The 19,910-nt window shown below is 45.2% G+C and overlaps 1 protein-coding gene across 4 annotated transcripts in view; it reads left to right on the top strand.

Moving 5' to 3' along the window:
* Positions 1–19,910, top strand: part of tjp2a (tight junction protein 2a (zona occludens 2)) — a 61,561-nt gene that overhangs the window by 32,247 nt on the left and 9,404 nt on the right. For all 4 annotated transcript variants that reach the window (XR_008811084.1, XM_056290373.1, XM_056290372.1 and 1 more), the window contains exons 12-23: positions 1,548–1,656; positions 3,138–3,357; positions 3,564–3,751; positions 4,459–4,554; positions 5,725–5,804; positions 6,537–6,747; positions 6,935–7,035; positions 11,045–11,269; positions 12,233–12,337; positions 12,732–12,941; positions 14,355–14,432; positions 19,500–19,585. Coding sequence is in view for 3 of the 4 variants with exons in the window: in XM_056290373.1 (XP_056146348.1) it covers positions 1,548–1,656; positions 3,138–3,357; positions 3,564–3,751; positions 4,459–4,554; positions 5,725–5,804; positions 6,537–6,747; positions 6,935–7,035; positions 11,045–11,269; positions 12,233–12,337; positions 12,732–12,941; positions 14,355–14,432; positions 19,500–19,585 (1,709 nt within the window). In the remaining variant the exon portion in view is untranslated. The remainder of the gene's footprint in view (positions 1–1,547; positions 1,657–3,137; positions 3,358–3,563; positions 3,752–4,458; positions 4,555–5,724; positions 5,805–6,536; positions 6,748–6,934; positions 7,036–11,044; positions 11,270–12,232; positions 12,338–12,731; positions 12,942–14,354; positions 14,433–19,499; positions 19,586–19,910) is intronic.

Below are 19,910 nucleotides of genomic sequence, written 5' to 3'. Positions count from 1 at the left end.
CCAGAAACTTGCACTGTGACTCTTAATTCTGTTGGCACTGTTTGACCATTTGAACACAAACACCGTCAGTTATTGTTGGCTCGCACCTGCTGCGGGTCTTGGTTGTCACTGCTCTCCAAAACATTTTAAAACACAAACTCATCTATAGTCTCCTCTGTGTTGACAGTTTGGAAATGCCTCAGGTATGACAGACGAGTAACATTATCGTCATGAATAGGATGTTGCCTATGAACATCCCATCCAGTAAGCCTTGTTGGTTTTTTTTGGCATCCGCTGATGTCAAGGGAGGACGGAAGTAAGCCAGTTCGTTATAACAGGGTACAGCAGCACAGACAATATGACGAGTATTGTGAATGTTACAGGAATGTCATCCCTACAGTTGATAAATGAAAATAAGGGTGAACATCAGCAAAGGTTCCCTTTAAAAACTGCACACGCTGGCGGGGTTTTCTCTATATTTGCACCATACACAGCACAACTGTTCACAGCTAACATTGCGTGGGCTGCGGGTCTGGGAGAGACGCTAGACAGGGACAAACTGGTGCTACAGACCTCAAATGTGCTTTATTAATTACACGGTGGGGCAGGGAGGGGGCTGAATCAATGTGAGCTTCTTCCTGGTCGGGGTCCTTCTTCACGGTGTGCTGGGAGACTTAACAGGGGTCGCTCTGGAAGACAGAAAGGAGAGGGCGGGAGACACAAACGGGAAACAAAGTGTCCAGGTAGCGTAGCTTTCTATTCCATTGCTTATCAACACGGGGGTTGCTGGTTCGAATCCCCGTGTTACCTCCGGCTTAGTCGGGCATCCCTACAGACATAATTGGCCGTGTCTGCAGGTGGGAAGCCAGATGTGGGTATGTGTCCTGGTCGCTGCACTAGCGCCTCCTCTGGTCGGTCGGGGCGCCTGTTCGGGAGGGGGGGGGGACTCGGGGGAATAGCGTGATCCTCCCACGTGCTACATACCCCTGGTGAAACTCCTCACTGTCAGGTGAAAAGAAGCGGCTGGTGACTCCACATGTATGGGAGGAGGCATGTGGTAGTCTGCAGCCCCCCCGGATTGGCAGAGGGGGTGGAGCAGAGACCAGGACAGCTCAGAAGAGTGGGGTAATTGGACAGGTACAATTGGGAAGAAAAAGGGGGGGGGTTAAAAAAAGAAGGGAAACAAGGTACCAAACCTTCTGTGCCATTCATCTGTTGTCCGTGTCTGTGGTCGTCTCTCACTCCGCCGTCTGGTTGCCGGTGTCACTCTTCCTCCAATGCCTCCGTCACAGCTGCAGCTGGTGGTTCATTGGATATGGCCATCAGGGCTCTCTCTCCAGGTGTGCCAGAGGCAGGCGCTGTAGTACTGGGAGTTCAGGACTACTCCCCATGGCTTCCTTCTAGGGGAGCAATCACAACTGTTTCATATGGATAACTTTTATTTCATTTTTGTGTGTGTGTGTGTGTGTGTGTGTGTGTGTGTGTGTGTGTGTGTGTGTGTGTGTGTGTGTGTGTGTGTGTGTGTGTGTGCGTGTGTGTGTGTGTGTGTGTGTGTGTGTGTGTGTCAGGTGAACAACATGGACTTCAGGGGCATGGTACGGGAGGATGCTGTATTGTACCTCCTTGAGATTCCCAAAGGAGAGGACGTCACCATTCTTGCTCAGAGCAAACCTGAAGGTACACGCCTGGCGGCATGCTCCCTGTCAGTACTGCTGTTACCCACACAAGAAGAAACTAGTCTAGTCTGCTGTCCCCTGGCTCTAGTCTGCTGTCCCCTGCCTCTAGTCTGCTGTCACCTGGCTCCATCCTGCCCGGGGCGACAGGCACCTGTGTATACCTCAACTCACGTGCAAAACTGTGACTGAATGAAACAAGGAAGGGATGTTGAGTGTTGAAATATTTGTTTCAATGTAGGGTAAAAAAAGAGTGACACATACATTTAACTTTAAATATCAAATAATGTTACATCTGGGCATCTGGGTGGTATGGTGGTCTATTCCGTTGCCTACCAACACAGGGATCGCCAGTTCGAATCCCCGTGTTGTCTGCGGCTTGGTCGGGCGTCCCTACAGACACAATTGGCCATGTCTGTGGGAAACTGGATGTGGGTATGTGTCCTAGTCGCTGCACTAGCACCTCCTCTGGTCGATCGGGGCGCATGTTCGGGGGAAGGGGGAACTGGGGGGAATAGCATGATCCTCCCACATGCTATGTCCCCCTTGTGAAACTCCTCACTGTCAGGTGAAAAGAAGTGGTGGGCGACTCCACATGTATGGGAGGAGGCATGTGGTAGTCTGTAGCCCTCCCCGGAACAGCAGAGGGGGTGGAGCAGCGACCGGGATGGCTCGGAAGAGTGGAGTAGTTGTCCAACAATTGGGTGGAAAAAAAACAAAACAAATAATGTCACATCTACATGGAAGAGTGCAGCATGGGCAAGAAAAAATTCTAATTTTTGAATACATAAAGATGTTTGGCAGATGGGGCTGCACTACTGCTACATCACTAAACATAACAGAGTTGTCCATCCATCCATTATTGGGGTCGTGGGATGCTGGAGCCTATCCCAGCAGTCATTGGGCAGCAGGCGGGGAGACACCCTGGACAGGCTGCCAGTCCATCACAGGGCCCACACATAACAGACACACATTCACACCTAGGGACAATTTAGTATGGCCAGTTCACCTGACCTACGTGTCTTTGGACTGTGGGAGGAAACCGGAGTTCCCGGAGGAAACCCACGCAGACATGGAGAGAACATGCAAACTCCACAGAGGATGACCCAGGATGACCCCCAAGGTTACCCTGGGGCTCGAACCCAGGACCTTCTTGCCGTGAAGCGACCGCGCTCACCACTGCGCCACTGTGCCGCATAATAGAGTTGTGTTAGGGGCAAAATGTCTTAGTTACACTTACAAGGACAGTAAATGTAGTCCATCAATAAGGTACTGGACTAGAACTTATAAACCCATGTCAAAAAGAGATTTAGGCTTTTTAGCAAGGCTGTAAAAATGAGGATATGACAAGTTCCTATACCATTACCAATAACTATTTGTGCCAGTTGCGCCTGACATTTACAAAGATAATACCTCTGTATGGGTGTTAACACAGTAGAGCCCACATTTTACTGTAGTATTCCTATTTTTTTCTTTTTATTTCAGTTTACAAGGACATTTTAGCCTCTGGGCGAGGAGACTCTTTCTTCATCAGGACCCATTTTGAGTATGAGAAGGAGGCCCCTCAGAGCCTTCCTTTCTCCAGAGGACAGATCTTCAAGGTGACAGACACCCTTTATGATGGGAAGCTAGGGAACTGGCTGGCAATACGCACTGACCAAGACAACCAGCTGCTGGAGAAGGGAATCATACCCAACAAGAGCAGGTGTGTCTGCCGGGGTTTAGTATGATAGAAGTCCATATCACAGGAAGGTCGATCGGTTCATCTGGACACCAAGATATGCATGTCATGTAAACTGAAGTCTCTGAACTTCCCACACTTGTAAATGATCCCCCAGTGTCTTTCTGGGGTAGTAACGTGAACTATGAATGAATGAATGACTTCCTGTTCCCTGTTGTTTCACACCACAGGGCAGAGCAAATGGCCAATGTCCAGAATGCTCAGCGAGCCGCATCAGGCAATGACAGAGGAGACTTCTGGAGGCTACGTGGTCAAAGGGCGGCAAAGAAGAAAGATCTCCGCAAGAGCCGCGAGGACCTGACTGCCACGCCAGTGACCACACGGTTCCCGGCCTACGAGAGGGTGGTCTTACGAGAAGGTTAGGGCTATACAATCATTCAGTATTTTCAGTGGTTCAGTGGTGTTGTATCAAGATGCAATGTGGATATTGTCATGTCATGATGCACAATTTTGTTGACAAAGAAATAATGAAAATCTCCTACTAACATGGGGGTCGCCAGTTCGGATCCCCGTGTTACCTCCGGCTTGGTCGGGTGTCCCTACAGACACAATTGGCCACGTCTGCGGATGGGAAGCCGGATGCAGGTATGTGTCCTGGTCACTGCACTAGCACCACCTCTGGTCGGTCGGGGTGCCTGTTCGGGGGGGAGGGGGAACTGGGGGGATTAGCGTGATCCTCCCATGCGCTACATCCCCCTGGAGAAACTCCTTACTGTCAGGTGAAAAGAAGCGGCTGGTGACTCCACATGTATGAGAGGAGGCATGTGGTAGTCTGCAGCCCTCCCCGGATCAGCAGAGGGGGTGGAGCAGCGACCGGGACGCCTCGGAAGAGTGGGGTAATTGGCCAGGTACAATTAGGGAGAAAAATGGGGAAATTAAAAAAAAAAAAAAAAACTACATGTGGTTATGATAGTGTTATGTCAGAGTAATAAGTGTTCATTCAGTGGTTGGAATTGTGTTGCGGTTATTGAGTGGCAAACTGGCGTGTGTTCATGAGTTGCTGTTGTGGCTGTACCGTTTTCACTGTCCTCGGTTGACTCTGTCTGGTTTATTGATGTGTCTTAGCTGGTTTCCGGAGACCCGTGGTTATATTTGGACCCATTGCCGACGCAGTCAATGAAAAACTGGCGAGCAGTCTGCCAAATGAGTTCATCATTGCCAGTAAGTACTCTGAGGTGTTCTGTCTGGGCTCACGGAAATATATTAACCCTCGCTTCACCTTACACGGTGTCATAGTATATAACATAGTATATAACATGACGGAGTAGCCAATACGCTTTGATACTTGAAATTACTGTCTACAAGTATGTCTTCATACTGGTTGTCTGCTTTCAGTTCATCTTAAGTCCTGTTGTGTAAAAGTACTGTGGTGTAATAGTACTGTTGTGTAATAGTACTGTTGTGTAATAGTACTGTGGCGCTGTACTTGTGATTTTCCTTTGTACCAGTGGCACCAATACAAACCCTTTTTTTATTTGTTGTACTTTTTATAATGTGTGAGTCCAAAACTGACAGTTATTACTACTACTACCACTACTTTTGGCTGCTCCCGTTAGGGGGCGCCACAGCGAATCATCCGTTTCCATCTCTTCCTGTCCTCTGCATCTTCCTCCGTCACACCAGCCACCTGCATGTCCTCCCTCACCACATCCATAAACCTCCTCTTGGGCCTTCCTCTGTTCCTCTTCCCTGGCAGCTCCATATTAAGCATCCTTCTCCCAGTATACCCAGCATCTCTCCTCCACACATGTCCACACCATCTCATTCTTGTCTCTCTTGCTTTGTCTCCAAACCGTCCAACCTGAGCTGTCCCTCTAATATACTCGTTCCTAATCCTGTCCTTCTTCATCACTCCCAATCAAAATTTTATCATGTTCAACTCTGCCACCTCCAGCTCCACCTCCTGTCTTTTCATCAGTGCTACTGTCTCCAAACCATACAACATAGCTGGTCTCACTACCATCTTGTAAACCTTCCCTTTAACTCTTGCTGCTACCCTTCTGTCACAAATCACTCTTGACATTCTTCTCCACCCACTCCACCCTGCTTGCGCTCTCTTCTTCACCTCTCTCCTGCACTCCCTGTTACTTTGGACAGTTGACCCCAAGTATTTAAACTCATATGCCTTCATCACCTCCACTCCTTGCATCCTCACCATTCCACTGTCCTCCCTCTCATTCATGCATATGTATTCTGTCTTGCACCTACTGACTTTCATTCCTCTTCTCTCCAGTGCATAGCCCCACCTCTCCAGGCTCTCCTCCACCTGCTCCCTACTCTCACTACAGATCACAGTGTCACAAATCTGACAGTTATTGTTTCTTCTTTTAGAAACTGAGCCCAAGGATGCAGGAAGTGAGAAATCCTCGGGCGTGGTGAGACTTAACACAATTCGACAAATCATTGAGCAGGTATGATAAACAACTTTCAAGACTTCACCAACATCACCTAACACAGCAAAAGCACGTGGTAAAGAAGAAGTAGCAGCGCTAGTGACTCTGTTTAATTTGAAATGAATGAATCTCTGGGATTTGGATTACTCAAACACTGCTGCAGCTACCGTGGTGTCCACAGATGTCAGTAACTTTAGCAACAAGGGGAATCTTAAAGATTGTAGTATTAACTTCACCCACGTTCTCAAATAAAGTCTCAGAGCATAGGTCTGTAAAATAAACTGAAATAATTAGCTTAGCCTTTGGTCTGGGACATTCCATATAAAGTTAAATAAATGAAAGAGCCTAATAGATTCTTTTTAAAGTGCAGCAGGTCTAAGGAGGACACGCTATCTTTTTTCTTCTGGTGGAATCAAAATGTACTGGCATGAGGTCCATGATGATCTCACCTTGTCATTATTCATTCTGTCATTGCTCTCTAATCCAAAAGAAGCAGCATCACACACTGACTGGTTCATCTATCGCTCACTGGTCCATGATCAGATCTGGTGTGAGGGGGAAACTTGTGAAAGAAGTATATCTTAAATAGGTGCTACAACCCTAAACCCAATATGAACCCGAGATGAGTCGGGTTCGGATCCCGTCAGACTCCATTGGGTTTAGGCAAAAATGTCAGGCTCTAGTTTGTGCAACACCTTACCAAATAATCCTCCCCATAATGAATCCATTGAACCTCCTCTGTCTCCCCAGGACCTCCATGCTCTGCTGGATGTGACTCCCAAGGCGGTGGACACCCTGAACTATACCCAGTGGTATCCCATTGTGGTCTTCCTGAACCCAGACAGTAAACAAGGCATCAAGACCATGAGGAGCCGCCTGACTCCAGGATCCAGTCGCAGTGCACGGAAACTCTACGAACAGGCTGTCAAGCTGAGGAAGACCTGCTCGCACCTTTTCACCGGTAGGTGTTCATGAAAATTAAGATCTTTGCGCTGATACCTCCCAAGTGGTATTTACTGGGGATTTAGTGTAGTTTATGTGATCTGCGTTGCAAGTGTTGCATCTGCTTTGTAACATGAATTGATGGTGGTGGTATTTTGTCCTCCCTGAGGACAAAAAACAACCTCTCTGTCTTTTTGCAATTTTAGCGACCATTGACCTGAACTCAGCCAATGATGCGTGGTTCGGCAGTGTGAAGGAAAAAATTCGAGAACAGCAAGAAAGAGCTGTGTGGGTGTGTGAGGGCAAGGTAAGTGCATTTGCTGTTGGCTTGAATGGATTTGACTGCTCTTTGATCAAAACCATGACTGTAATAAAACAGGAATTTTGGGAATTTTAGAAAAACATCCATATTTTAAGACTTAGGCCCTTTATGTTAAGCCTCCTACAGACTGTGTGATTTGGGCCGTCTCAGATGAAAGATGACTAAACGTGGCAATATTTTTGGTTGTGGCTCCAAAATGGTGGTCCTACGTCACACTGTGAGACAGGTTCAAAGACGGCCGTTATTACGGTCTTGCAACCGAAGATAACCTGGGACAAAAGTCTGACAGTGTCAGAAATGTAGGATGACCGTCTCACAATGTGACCGCTGCTACGACCTACATCTTCTAACCAACCAAGAGAACTGCAGCACGAAATGATGCACTGATCAACGCCACACAGAATCTTTGCTAAACACAAACAAACACACTGTTAGCATCTGTGACCCAAATGCCCTGGACTCAACAAAACCAGCAACAAAACGAGCTGCGGTGACTATTGAAAGGACTTGATTCCTGCTTGGCGTCATGTTGCTCTACCAGCGGCGTAGATTGATTGCAAGCGCTGATCCGGCACGCATGTTGACGACATTTTTATGGACTTGCGTCGTAGCTTGTGATTCAGTAGGTGTTATCGTACAGTCTATAGGGGTGGAAGAAAATATCGATACACTTGAGTATCGCGATATTATCTTTTGTGATACTGTATCGATTCTCAAAACCACTATATGGGTTTTTGTTGTTTACATGTAAAGGTTCGTAACAAATATTTTGTGTTGTGTAACCCCAAGACCGCTAGATAACAGTGTTGTAATCTATCTTCAGCCATTTGACTTTTCCACTCCAACTCAACAACGTAAACTTAGACAGGAAGTAGCATAAGCACAAAGAACACAGGCCTATGAAACCACAATATATCACCTTTCTTACTGTATCACAATATATCACCATATATTGAATCATAACCCCTGTATCGAGATACATATCGTATCACCAGATTCTCACCAATACACAGCCTAACAGTCTACATACATCAAACTTGATGCCGTACCGAGCATTAGATCCACATCGCACAGTGTGGCTTTTATAAACTTATAGGATTGCTAGAATGATGCAGCCTGTAGGAGGTGGTATGCATGTTCCTCTCACGCACAGTAAAACCATCAGGTGAGGTAAACTAGTACAGTTAAAACCATCAGGTTAGGTAAACTGGTACAGTTAAAACCATCAGGTTAGGTAAACTGGTACGGTTAAAACCATCAGATGAGGTAAACTGGTACAGTTAAAACCGTCAGCTTAGCTAAACTGGTACAGTTAAAACGATCATGTTTGGTAAATTAGTACAGTAAAACCATCAGGTTAGGTAAACTGGTACAGTTAAAACAATCAGGTTAGGTAAATTAGTACAGTAAAACCATCAGGTTAGGTAAACTGGTACAGTTAAAACCATCAGGTTAGGTAAATTAGTACAGTAAAACCATCAGGTTAGGTAAACTGGTACAGTTAAAACAATCAGGTTAGGTAAATTAGTACAGTTAAAACTATCAGGTTAGGTAAACTGGTACAGTTAAAACCATCAGGTTAGGTAAACTGGTACAGTTAAAACCATCAGGTTGGGTAAATTAGTACAGTAAAACCATCAGGTTAGGTAACCTGGTACAGTTAAAACCATCATGTTAGGTAAACTGGTTTTGGTACAGTTAAAACTATCAGGTTAGGTAAACTGGTACAGTAAAACCATCAGGTTAGGTAAATTAGTACAGTTAAACCATCAGGTTAGGCAAACTGGTACAGTTAAAACCATCAGGTTAGGTAAATTAGTACAGTAAAACCATCAGCTTAGGTAAACTGGTACAGTTAAAACCATCAGGTTAGGTAAATTAGTACAGTTAAACCATCAGGTTAGGCAAACTGGTACAGTTAAAACCATCAGGTTAGGTAAATTAGTACAGTTAAACCATCAGGTTAGGCAAACTGGTACAGTTAAAACCATCAGGTTAGGTAAATTAGTACAGTAAAACCATCAGGTTAGGTAAATTAGTACAGTTAAACCATCAGGTTAGGCAAACTGGTACAGTTAAAACCATCAGGTTAGGTAAATTAGTACAGTAAAACCATCAGGTTAGGTAAACTGGTACAGTTAAAACAATCAGGTTAGGTAAATTAGTACAGTTAAAACTATCAGGTTAGGTAAACTGGTACAGTTAAAACCATCAGGTTAGGTAAACTGGTACAGTTAAAACCATCAGGTTGGGTAAATTAGTACAGTAAAACCATCAGGTTAGGTAACCTGGTACAGTTAAAACCATCATGTTAGGTAAACTGGTTTTGGTACAGTTAAAACTATCAGGTTAGGTAAACTGGTACAGTAAAACCATCAGGTTAGGTAAATTAGTACAGTTAAACCATCAGGTTAGGCAAACTGGTACAGTTAAAACCATCAGGTTAGGTAAATTAGTACAGTTAAACCATCAGGTTAGGCAAACTGGTACAGTTAAAACCATCAGGTTAGGTAAATTAGTACAGTAAAACCATCAGGTTAGGTAAATTAGTACAGTTAAACCATCAGGTTAGGCAAACTGGTACAGTTAAAACCATCAGGTTAGGTAAATTAGTACAGTAAAACCATCAGCTTAGGTAAACTGGTACAGTTAAAACCATCAGGTTAGGTAAATTAGTACAGTTAAACCATCAGGTTAGGTAAACTGGTACAGTTAAAACAATCAGGTTAGGTAAATTAGTACAGTAAAACCATCAGCTTAGGTAAACTGGTACAGTTAAAACCATCAGGTTAGGTAAATTAGTACAGTTAAACCATCAGGTTAGGCAAACTGGTACAGTTAAAACCATCAGGTTAGGTAAATTAGTACAGTTAAACCATCAGGTTAGGCAAACTGGTACAGTTAAAACCATCAGGTTAGGTAAATTAGTACAGTAAAACCATCAGGTTAGGTAAATTAGTACAGTTAAACCATCAGGTTAGGCAAACTGGTACAGTTAAAACCATCAGGTTAGGTAAATTAGTACAGTAAAACCATCAGCTTAGGTAAACTGGTACAGTTAAAACCATCAGGTTAGGTAAATTAGTACAGTTAAACCATCAGGTTAGGTAAACTGGTACAGTTAAAACAATCAGGTTAGGTAAATTAGTACAGTAAAACCATCAGCTTAGGTAAACTGGTACAGTTAAAACCATCAGGTTAGGTAAATTAGTACAGTAAAACCATCAGCTTAGGTAAACTGGTACAGTTAAAACCATCAGGTTAGGTAAATTAGTACAGTAAAACCATCAGGTTAGGTAAACTGGTACAGTTAAAACAATCAGGTTAGGTAAATTAGTACAGTAAAACCATCAGGTTAGGTAAATTAGTACAGTAAAACCATCAGCTTAGGTAAACTGGTACAGTTAAAACAATCAGGTTAGGTAAATTAGTACAGTAAAACCATCAGCTTAGGTAAACTGGTACAGTTAAAACCATCAGGTTAGGTAAATTAGTACAGTAAAACCATCAGCTTAGGTAAACTGGTACAGTTAAAACAATCAGGTTAGGTAAATTAGTACAGTAAAACCATCAGGTTAGGTAAACTGGTACAGTTAAAACAATCAGGTTAGGTAAATTAGTACAGTAAAACCATCAGGTTAGGTAAACTGGTACAGATAAATGAATGATGCGTGACATTGACATTTTTTTAGCTGACCAATAATACCCGTGGTCATTTTGGCCAACACTGGTATTTTTTGTTTCAGTGTGATACCACCACATGTGTCCGTTTGTACAAGTGGAGTTTACCTGTTGTCACACTGTAACTTACCACTCATCTCTACACTGTTTCCAAATGTCTGCATTCACAGACGGAGATGAGGACAAACGACTTCATCTAAAATAGAGAAAAGACGTAGCCTTTATTATGGCGCGACAGTTTCCAGCATCAGTAAACGTTGTGTCCAGATGGACTGATTCAACTTCCTGTGATTTCTGTCTCGCTCTCTCTCAGCTGGACGGTTCAGAGGAGGACTTGGACCTGCATGATGACCGTATGTCCTATCTGTCAGCGATGAGTGCTGATTACCTGAGCATGGACAGCCGGCTGACCAGTGACTATGAGGACACGGCAGACGAGGGCGGGGGCTACACGGATAACGAGCTGGATGAGCCATTGGACGAGCCCCAGCCGGTGTCGGCCATCAGTCGGTCTTCAGAGCCTGTGCTGCCAGAAGAGGTAGACACAACAACTGCCTGTCTGCATAGTATTGTAGGGCCCCTCCATGTAGTGGAGACACCAAAAAACAAAAGAAAAAAGATTTCAAATACAGAAACAGAGGTGTGTAGAAATATGGAGGTTTCAGGGAAGATCATTATAAGGTTTGTGTGCTCTACCATGCATAGATACTGTCCTGCTGATGTGTCTCTGTCCACGTTAATGTGCATATCACAGCGTGCAGACTCATGCATTTGTTGTATGGGGGAAGAGTACAAATTTTAGGGGCATCCAGGTAGCGTGGTGGTCTATTCTGTTGCCTACCAACACGGGGATCGCCGGTTCGAATCCCCGTGTAAGCTCCGGCTTGGTCGGGCATCCCTACAGACACAATTGGCCGTGTTTGCGAGCAGGAAGCCGGATGTGGGTATGTGTCCTGGTCGCTGCACCAGCGCCTCCTCTGGTCGGTCGGGGTGTCTGTTCAGGGGGAGGGGGAACTGGGGGGAATAGCGTGATCCTCCCACGTGGTACGTCCCGCAGGTGAACCTCCTCACTGTCAGGTGAAATGAAGCGGCTGGTGACTCCACATGTATGGGAGGAGGCATGTGGTAGTCTGCAGCCCTCCCCGGATCAGCAGAGGGGGTGGAGCAGCAACCAGAACAGCTCGGAAGAGTGGGGTAATTGTCCAAGTACAATTGGGGAGAAAAGGGGGGAAAAACTCAAAAAGTAAGGAAAAAAGGGAAGAGTTAAGATGGTGGCTTTAATAGCAGGAAATAAATCAACCTTGTAGAAAATTGTTTTTGTATTTACTGGCAGCCATTCAGCCACAAAAACAATACCATAACCATGATGTGTTACTGTAGCTTTAAGTGAGTGCTGCCATCTTTTATTCATTATTTACTCATGTTGTGAGTGTCCATGTCTGCATGGCAGTGGTTCGCAGTCATTCCTTTGTGTTAACTTCCATCCGTCTCCTGTGTGTAGAGACCCCAACCTGAACCGCGGTCTCGTTTGGCAAGGGCGGGGAGCAGAGAGGTGCTGACCAGAGACCCTAGTCCTCCCCCTTCCTTCGTCCCTGAACCCCCAAAGGTGAGTTCCTCCCCTTTCTCCCCTGCAGCCTGTCCATGGGACTTGTCACGGTGGTACTACTTTAACACCGGGGGTGTTGCTGCCATTTGTTGTTGTTGATAATTAGAAATGCTGCTTTGTGACATGAGAGATCAGCCTTTCTTATTGTGCTGTGAAGGTCTTTTGACATTGTGCTGGAGAATGACTTTCAAAGTGTGGAAACACCTCCGCAGACTGTAACTGACCTGAGGTTTGTTTGTAATGTGACAACAAACATCAGTGTTGGACCGGCGTGGACTGTGTTAAGTTTATGAATAACAAGCACAATACGAGACAAAGAACCACCAAAACCTTACCTGGATGAGCAAAGGCTCACAAATGAAGCTTGTGGTGATTGTTTGTTTTGCTCGGACAGGTGCGGGCTCAGACTTCTAGTGACTCACACCGGGGATATGACTCACACTCCAGCAGCACCATTAGCAGTGATGCAGCTGGCGGGGCAAAGCCACCTCCACCTCCTGTGGCCAACAAGCCCACCTTCATCCCCCACGCCAGCCAGTCATCAGAGGACCGGGGCCAGGGGGAGGAGGCAGGGGACCCGGCTAACCGATCCTTCCTGGGCAAGGTCATTTAAAAAAAGATTTAGTTTTTTGTTTTGTTTTGTTTCTATGCTCACAACAGGGCTGAACTCATGGTTGTGATTACATTTGAATTGTTTATGTCACTGTTGTGTATATTCATCCTGTTGTGATGTAGATGTTGATACTTGAATGACTGAGCTGAATCTTCACACATACAAGCTTGGTTTTCTAGACAGCATTTCTTTGCAATGAAAGTTTCAATTGCTTGTTTGACTACCACCTTTTTCTTAATCAGTTTCCTTTTAAAAATGCCACGGGAATCGGTGGTTTGAATCCCCATGTTACCTCCAGCGTCCCTGCAGACACAATTGGCCGTGTCTGCGGGTGGGAAGCCGGATGTGGGTATGTGTCCTGGTCACTGCACTAGCGCCTCCTCTGGTCGGTCGGGGCGCCTGTTCAGGGGGGAGGGAGAACTGGGGGGAATAGCGTGATCCTCCCACGTGCTACCTCCCCCCTGGTGAAACTCCTCACTGTAAGGTGAAAAGAAGCGGCTGGTGACTCCTCATGTATGGGAGGAGGCATGTGGTAGTCTGCAGCCCTCCCCGGATCAGCAGAGGAGGTGGAGCAGCGACCGGGACGGCTCGGAAGAGTGGAGTGATTGGCCGGGTACAATTGGGGGCAAAAAGGGGGGGGGGATCAACAACAACTAAAAATACTAGGCAACTTGATTGATTGATTGGTACTTGTGTCTCTAGCCGTCGACACTTAAAGCTGAACGGGGAAGTTTTCCATGTAAACAAACACTTTGTTTACATTCATAACTTCACTCGTGTTGGTGTATGAAGGTTATTTACCTTCAGAGATGTTCAGGAAACCCGTCATTTTTAATATTTGGACAGCTCCGGTGTTTACATCCGGGTTACAGCACAGCGGCTTGAAGAGGAGTTAGTGTTTATGTTACGCTACAGAAACCCACTTTGCTCAGTAGCACTACTAGTAATCAAACCTCTACAGTTTATCTTTAAAAATTCCTTTTTTTTTTTTTTTTTACTTTTTTGCGTTAAGTGGGGCTTTTGGGGCGGGGGGGGGTTATATTAACCTTGATATTTACTGACTTGTCATTAAATAATCTTTTTATATTTTTTTCTCACTTTCCTGTCTTTTTTCATAAATAGAAATTGGGTGAACAGGTAATTGAACATGTATATCAGTAAAAAACACCATTATAGTTAATCCTGATCAACCCACCCTCCCCCCTTTTGCTTTTTTTAAATACCATAATCATTTCCAACTGCTCATTCATTGTCATTTTGTGCCGCTTTCATTTCATTAAACAATAATCACAGTCATTTGTTCCTTGAATTTGACCGCCCCCTTTTGGCCTTGGCATGAGTATTAATCAAGTATTGAGAGTTAACTTCTTTTGCAGATGACTAACTTCTTTCACTCTGTCTTAGGTGAAGGCCTTTGAGAAGATGGACCACCTGGCCAGAGCACAGAGGATGCTGGAGCTTCAGGAGGCCGAACATGCACGGGTCAGTTTCCTCGCTACGTCTGTGATTCAAGTTCAAGTTCAACTTGATTACCATGTGTACTGGAATACGATGAAATTCTTATGCTCCGGCTCTCTGCATTAACACAAAGGACACCGCCCTCCCCCTCCAAAATAAATAAATAAACTACAGACCTACATGCTACACAGCCTATGTACACATATTTCATACATTGTGAAGAAAGAAGAAAACCGCATTATTTTCTCATTGTACATACTACTGTATAGGAGCAGTGGGTAGTTGTGGTGCAGTGTCCAGGAACCAGCTCCAGTTCTTTTTCCTATTGCCTTGCTCAGGGGCACAGACAGGAGTATTAACCCTAACATGCATGTCTTTTTGATGGTGGGAGGAAACTGGAGTACCCGGAGGAAACCCACACAGACACGGGGAGAACATGCAAACTCCACACATAGAAAGGACCTGGGATGGCCTGGGGTTTGAACCCAGAACCTTCTTGCTGTGTAGCAACAATGCTAACCACTGGGCCGGCAACTGTGCTGCTCTTATATTATATACACAATATAGAAATGTACATTATAATGCAACAATTTGAACTGCATATGGTTGTGTCAGCTGTTCAGCAACCTGACTGTCTGTGGAAAGAAACTATTACTGAGATGGGTGGTGTGTGATTTGATGCTCCGGTAACGTTTTTTAGATGGAAGGAGCGAGAGAACAGAAGATGAGCAGGGTGGCTGGTGTCCTTAATGATGTTTTGGGGTTTCCTTTTGCAGCGAGTGGTGTAAATATTGTGAAGTTGTGGCAGTTTCATGCAAGTGATTTTTGCTACTGTCTTTACAGTCCTTTGGAGAAGTCTGCAGTCCTGAGCAGTCAGGTTGCAAACCGCACTGTGATACAGCCTGTCAAGGCACTCTTGATGATACTGCAATAAAAGTTCATGGCGTCCGGGTAGTGTAGCGGTCTATTCCGTTGCCTACCAACATGGGGATTGCCAGTTTGAATCCCCATGTTACCACCGGCTTGATCAGGCGTCCCTACAGACACAATTGGCCGTGTCTGCGGGTGGGAAGCCGGATGTGGGTATGCATCCTGATTACTCCACTAGCACCTCCTCTGGTCGGTCGGGGCGCCTGTTTGGGGGGGAGGGGAAACTGAAGGGAATAGCATGATCCTCCCACGCGCTACGTCCCCCTGGCAAAACTCCTCACGGTCAGGTGAAAAGAAGCAGTTGGCGACTCCACATGTATCGGAGGAGGCATGTCTGCAGCCCTCCCGGATTAGCAGAGGGGGTGGAGCAGAGACTGATATGGCTCGGAAAATAGGGTAATTGGCTGGGTACAATTGGGGAGAAAAAGAGGGGGTTGGAAAAGTTCATAAGAATTTTGGTACTCGTGACAAAACTCTTGAGACGCCTCAGAAAATACAGTCTCTGCTGTGCCTTCTTCAGGATGCCGTTGGTGTTGAGACACCATGTGAGGGAGTCTGTGATGTGTAAACTGAGAAATCTAAAACTGTCCACAATTTCAACAGGTGACCCGCTGATGGAAATAGGAATGTGATTTCCTCCGATCATTCTGAAGTCAACACTGATTTCTTTTGTCTTGTTGACATTTAGAGAGACGTCGTTGTCATGGCACTGTATGGTTAAATCTCCCACTTCCCTCCTATAGGCCATCTCATCACTGTCACTTATTAGTCCAATCACTATGGTGTCATCTGTGAATTAAATAATGCTGTTGTTATCATGTTTGGCAACACATGATAACAACATCTGTAAATAGCATTTGCGTTTACACACAAATGCTGTTGTTACAGCATTTGTGTGTAAACCGACTGCACAATAGGGGACCAAGACAGCAGCCCTTAGGTTTGCCAATCCTAAGAACTAGTGTAGATGAGTAGGTTTTACCTATCCTTACAGTCTGGGGCCTGCTTGTCAGGAAATCAAATAGTTGCCCAGACCAAAACCTCTGAGTTTCAACACCAGTTTGGGTGGTACAGTTGTGTTAAAAGCAGAACTGTAATCAATACACAACATTCTGACATGGGTATTATTATTTTCAAGGATTACTAAAGCAGTATGCAGAGCACGTGAGATTGCGTCATCTGCAGATCTGTTGAAACAGTGGTAAACTGTAATGGGTCAAGGGTGATGGGAATATTAAGTTTTATATACGATTCAACCAATCTTTCCAGATGCTTCATAACAACAGAGGTCAAAGCAACAGGTCAGTAATCATTAAGGCAAGAGACGGGTGTTTTGTTAGGCGCAGTAAAAGTATTGATGTAATTATTAAGCAGGACTAGTCACAGATAAAGAGACTGTACCGTAACCAAAAGATAAAAGGTTTAACCCCCATCAGAGTCATGTGTTCGGTCTAATTGTCCTTACGAAGGACTCTGAGACGCCGGGCTATTGACACGTTAGTGGCTCTGGGAAATAAAGCATCTGCCTGTTATTACCAACCTTGCTATTTGTGTTACTGCTGCTGCTAATTATTACATCTAATAATAGGCTGTTTTTTTCTCAATTTTTCTTTTCTACATTCTATCAAGAAACTTAATGGAGGGTAGACTTGCATTGCTGGCCCCGTTGGGACTCAGTAACGGGACTAGAAATGACACAGAACTAATAGCGTCAGTTTCTGATTTTAAAGTCAGAAACAATACTAAGTTGACTCATCTGCTGCAATATTGAATCACCTTTTCCTTTCCGATGTGACAATTGAAACAGTGTGGTGAGATGAAGCCATGATTCAGTTGTGAAATCTGGTTTATCCTGGTGAGATGTCTTTTTCCTTCTTTGCTTGATACGTAGTTGCTCTGCCCAGACAGGCAACGCCGTGTGGAATGACACGTTTGCTGCTGTTGTGTAATAGGTGCTGTGCTCTGCATGTGCTTTGCAGTGCAAATCAGGTTTGCCTGGCAGTGGCACACATACTTTCTGTTGTTGGTAGGTCAGGTCGACTACCAGCTGTGGCTCATGGTCAGATGTACCTGTCCTGTAGCTGACCCTGAGCTCTGGAACAGCTTAGGGAAAAAATCACATATCCGCTCCAGGAGATCAGCAGAGGACTTTAACAAGCGCCGAGCACGGGGAGTAAATTAAGCAACAATAAGTGCAGGATGTTAGTCAAGGGCGTTTTCACTTGTGACCCTCTTTTAAAATGTCTGACGCAGAGGCCACACCATTGTTGCACTGGTCCTGTTTGTTTCACCCTGCTGAAAAGCAAGCAGACCTGTTGCTTGATGTCTGACTCTGAAGGCGAAAATTATAACATGAGTGCAATGCATTGTGGGTTCATAGCAAGATGTTTTATGTTGATTTCATCTTGATAAATAGCTGTCTGAGCTGGTCTGGTGTGGTGTGTATCAAAAACACACATGTCTAGCGCAACACAAAGCTTCTCCCAGGCAAGTCAACCCCACCTCCTCATGGTTCAGACTGGTATCACTGACGGGGCTCTGGCTATGGGCGAATCGCCAGCACCCTAGAAAATAACCAGCCCCCTTCTGCCTCGTGGGATAGGCTATTTAGCCAAAGGCTAAGGGCAGGGCAAACCCCGACAGAAAACCTCCGGAGGAGTAACCCCCCCATACACAATCACTATGGCCCACTTGAATGTGGACATGTCCTGGTAACTGAGTCAAGGCTAGCCCAGTTATGGGCTAAATAACAAAACAAACTACTGCCCTGTAGATGCCCTGGGAGGGGTAAAGGCCATGGGACCAACCCAGATAGAAATTGGGTTCCAGAGGAGTTGTGACCTCGGTCTGCTACCAGCAAACCACAAGCATGATTCTTTTTTGCTTGACTGCGGTCGAAGGATGATGATGAAATGGCTGCAGAGAAGACATCTTTTGGTAGTAAAGGTCTAGTGCAGGATTTATGGTAATGAGTATTCTGATTCTGATTCTGATGAGTTGTGGGCTCAAATTACAGCAACAAACTCTAAAACATAAGACTTGAGTATCATATTGCTGGTCAGATTCTCAAACCATCCAGCTGTAAACCCACAGTGCATTGCATCAAGTCATAATTTTCTTACTTTGGACTGGACTTCATTGAAACTGATTTCACACTGTGTAAATGGTACGCACGCAGGTCCGACTTGCAGTTTGAACCAAGACCCGCCAATTTGGTGAACTTTTAGAATTTTTTTGTTGCGCACCTGAGTACACATCGAGTGTTTACACCTGTCACAGAGAGTGAAGTTAACTCAAGCTGAGAGGGTCTGTACCAGCTGATTCAGGTAGCTGGGAGGGTCTGTACCAGCTGATTCAGGTAGCTGGGAGGGTCTGTACCAGCTGATTCAGGTAGCTGAGAGGGTCTGTACCAGCTGATTCAGGTAGCCGAGAGGGTCTGTACCAGCTGATTCAGGTAGCCGAGAGGGCCTGTACCAGCTGATTCAGGTAGCCGAGAGGGCCTGTACCAGCTGATTCAGGTAGCCGAGAGGGCCTGTACCAGCTGATTCAGGTAGCCGAGAGGGTCTGTACCAGCTGATTCAGGTAGCCGAGAGGGCCTGTACCAGCTGATTCAGGTAGCCGAGAGGGCCTGTACCAGCTGATTCAGGTAGCCGAGAGGGCCTGTACCAGCTGATTCAGGTAGCCGAGAGGGTCTGTACCAGCTGATTCAGGTAGCCGAGAGGGTCTGTACCAGCTGATCCAGGTAGCCGAGGGGGTCTGTACCAGCTGATTCAGGTAGCCGAGAGGGTCTGTACCAGCTGATTCAGGTAGCCGAGAGGGTCTGTACCAGCTGATTCAGGTGTGAAAGGCTCAGTAGTAACAGGAGCACTGGGAGTTGATTGAGAAACAGAAACTTGACCTCCCCTCTGTCCTCAGCAGAATACAGCAGGCTGTTGACTTAAGCATAAAGTTGAATTAAGCATAAAGAGAGCTGATGAATGCCTGCAGCAGAAGAATATAGAAAATGCTGATAGTCACTAAAGGGGATGGCATGTAGCATGTAGCATGTAGCATGTAGCGTTACATGGCTTAACCGCTCTGGTGTATGTTTCTTTACACATATTGTATTTCTTCATACCAGCTTTGCAATAACTCAAACTTGTTTGCCTTCACTCTACATAGTTGGAAATTGCCCAGAAACACCCTGATATCTACGCTGTCCCTGTGAAACTGCCAAAGCCTAATCTCAACCGTCCTCAACCAATAGGGTAAAGATACTGACTTTGTCTGTTATGTAATACAGATTTTCTATTTTATTTGTATGGGCCAATATCACAAATTACAAATGTGCCTCAGGGGGCTTTACAGCAACACAACATCCTGTCCTTAGACCCTCACCCTGCCCTCATTATTATTATTATTATTAGACCTTCACCCTGTCCTTATTATTATTATTAGACCCTCACCCTGTCATTATTGTTATTATTATTAGACCCTCACCCTGTCATTATTATTATTATTATTATTATTATTAGACCCTCACCCTATCATTATTATTATTATTGTTGTTATTATTATTATTAGACCCTCACT

Source organism: Lampris incognitus, chromosome 12 (assembly GCF_029633865.1).
Source record: "Lampris incognitus isolate fLamInc1 chromosome 12, fLamInc1.hap2, whole genome shotgun sequence".
In the NCBI taxonomy this organism is placed as follows: Eukaryota; Metazoa; Chordata; class Actinopteri; order Lampriformes; family Lampridae; genus Lampris; species Lampris incognitus.
The sequence above is the reverse complement of the archived record's forward strand: the minus strand, read 5'-3'. Positions and strand labels throughout refer to the sequence as shown.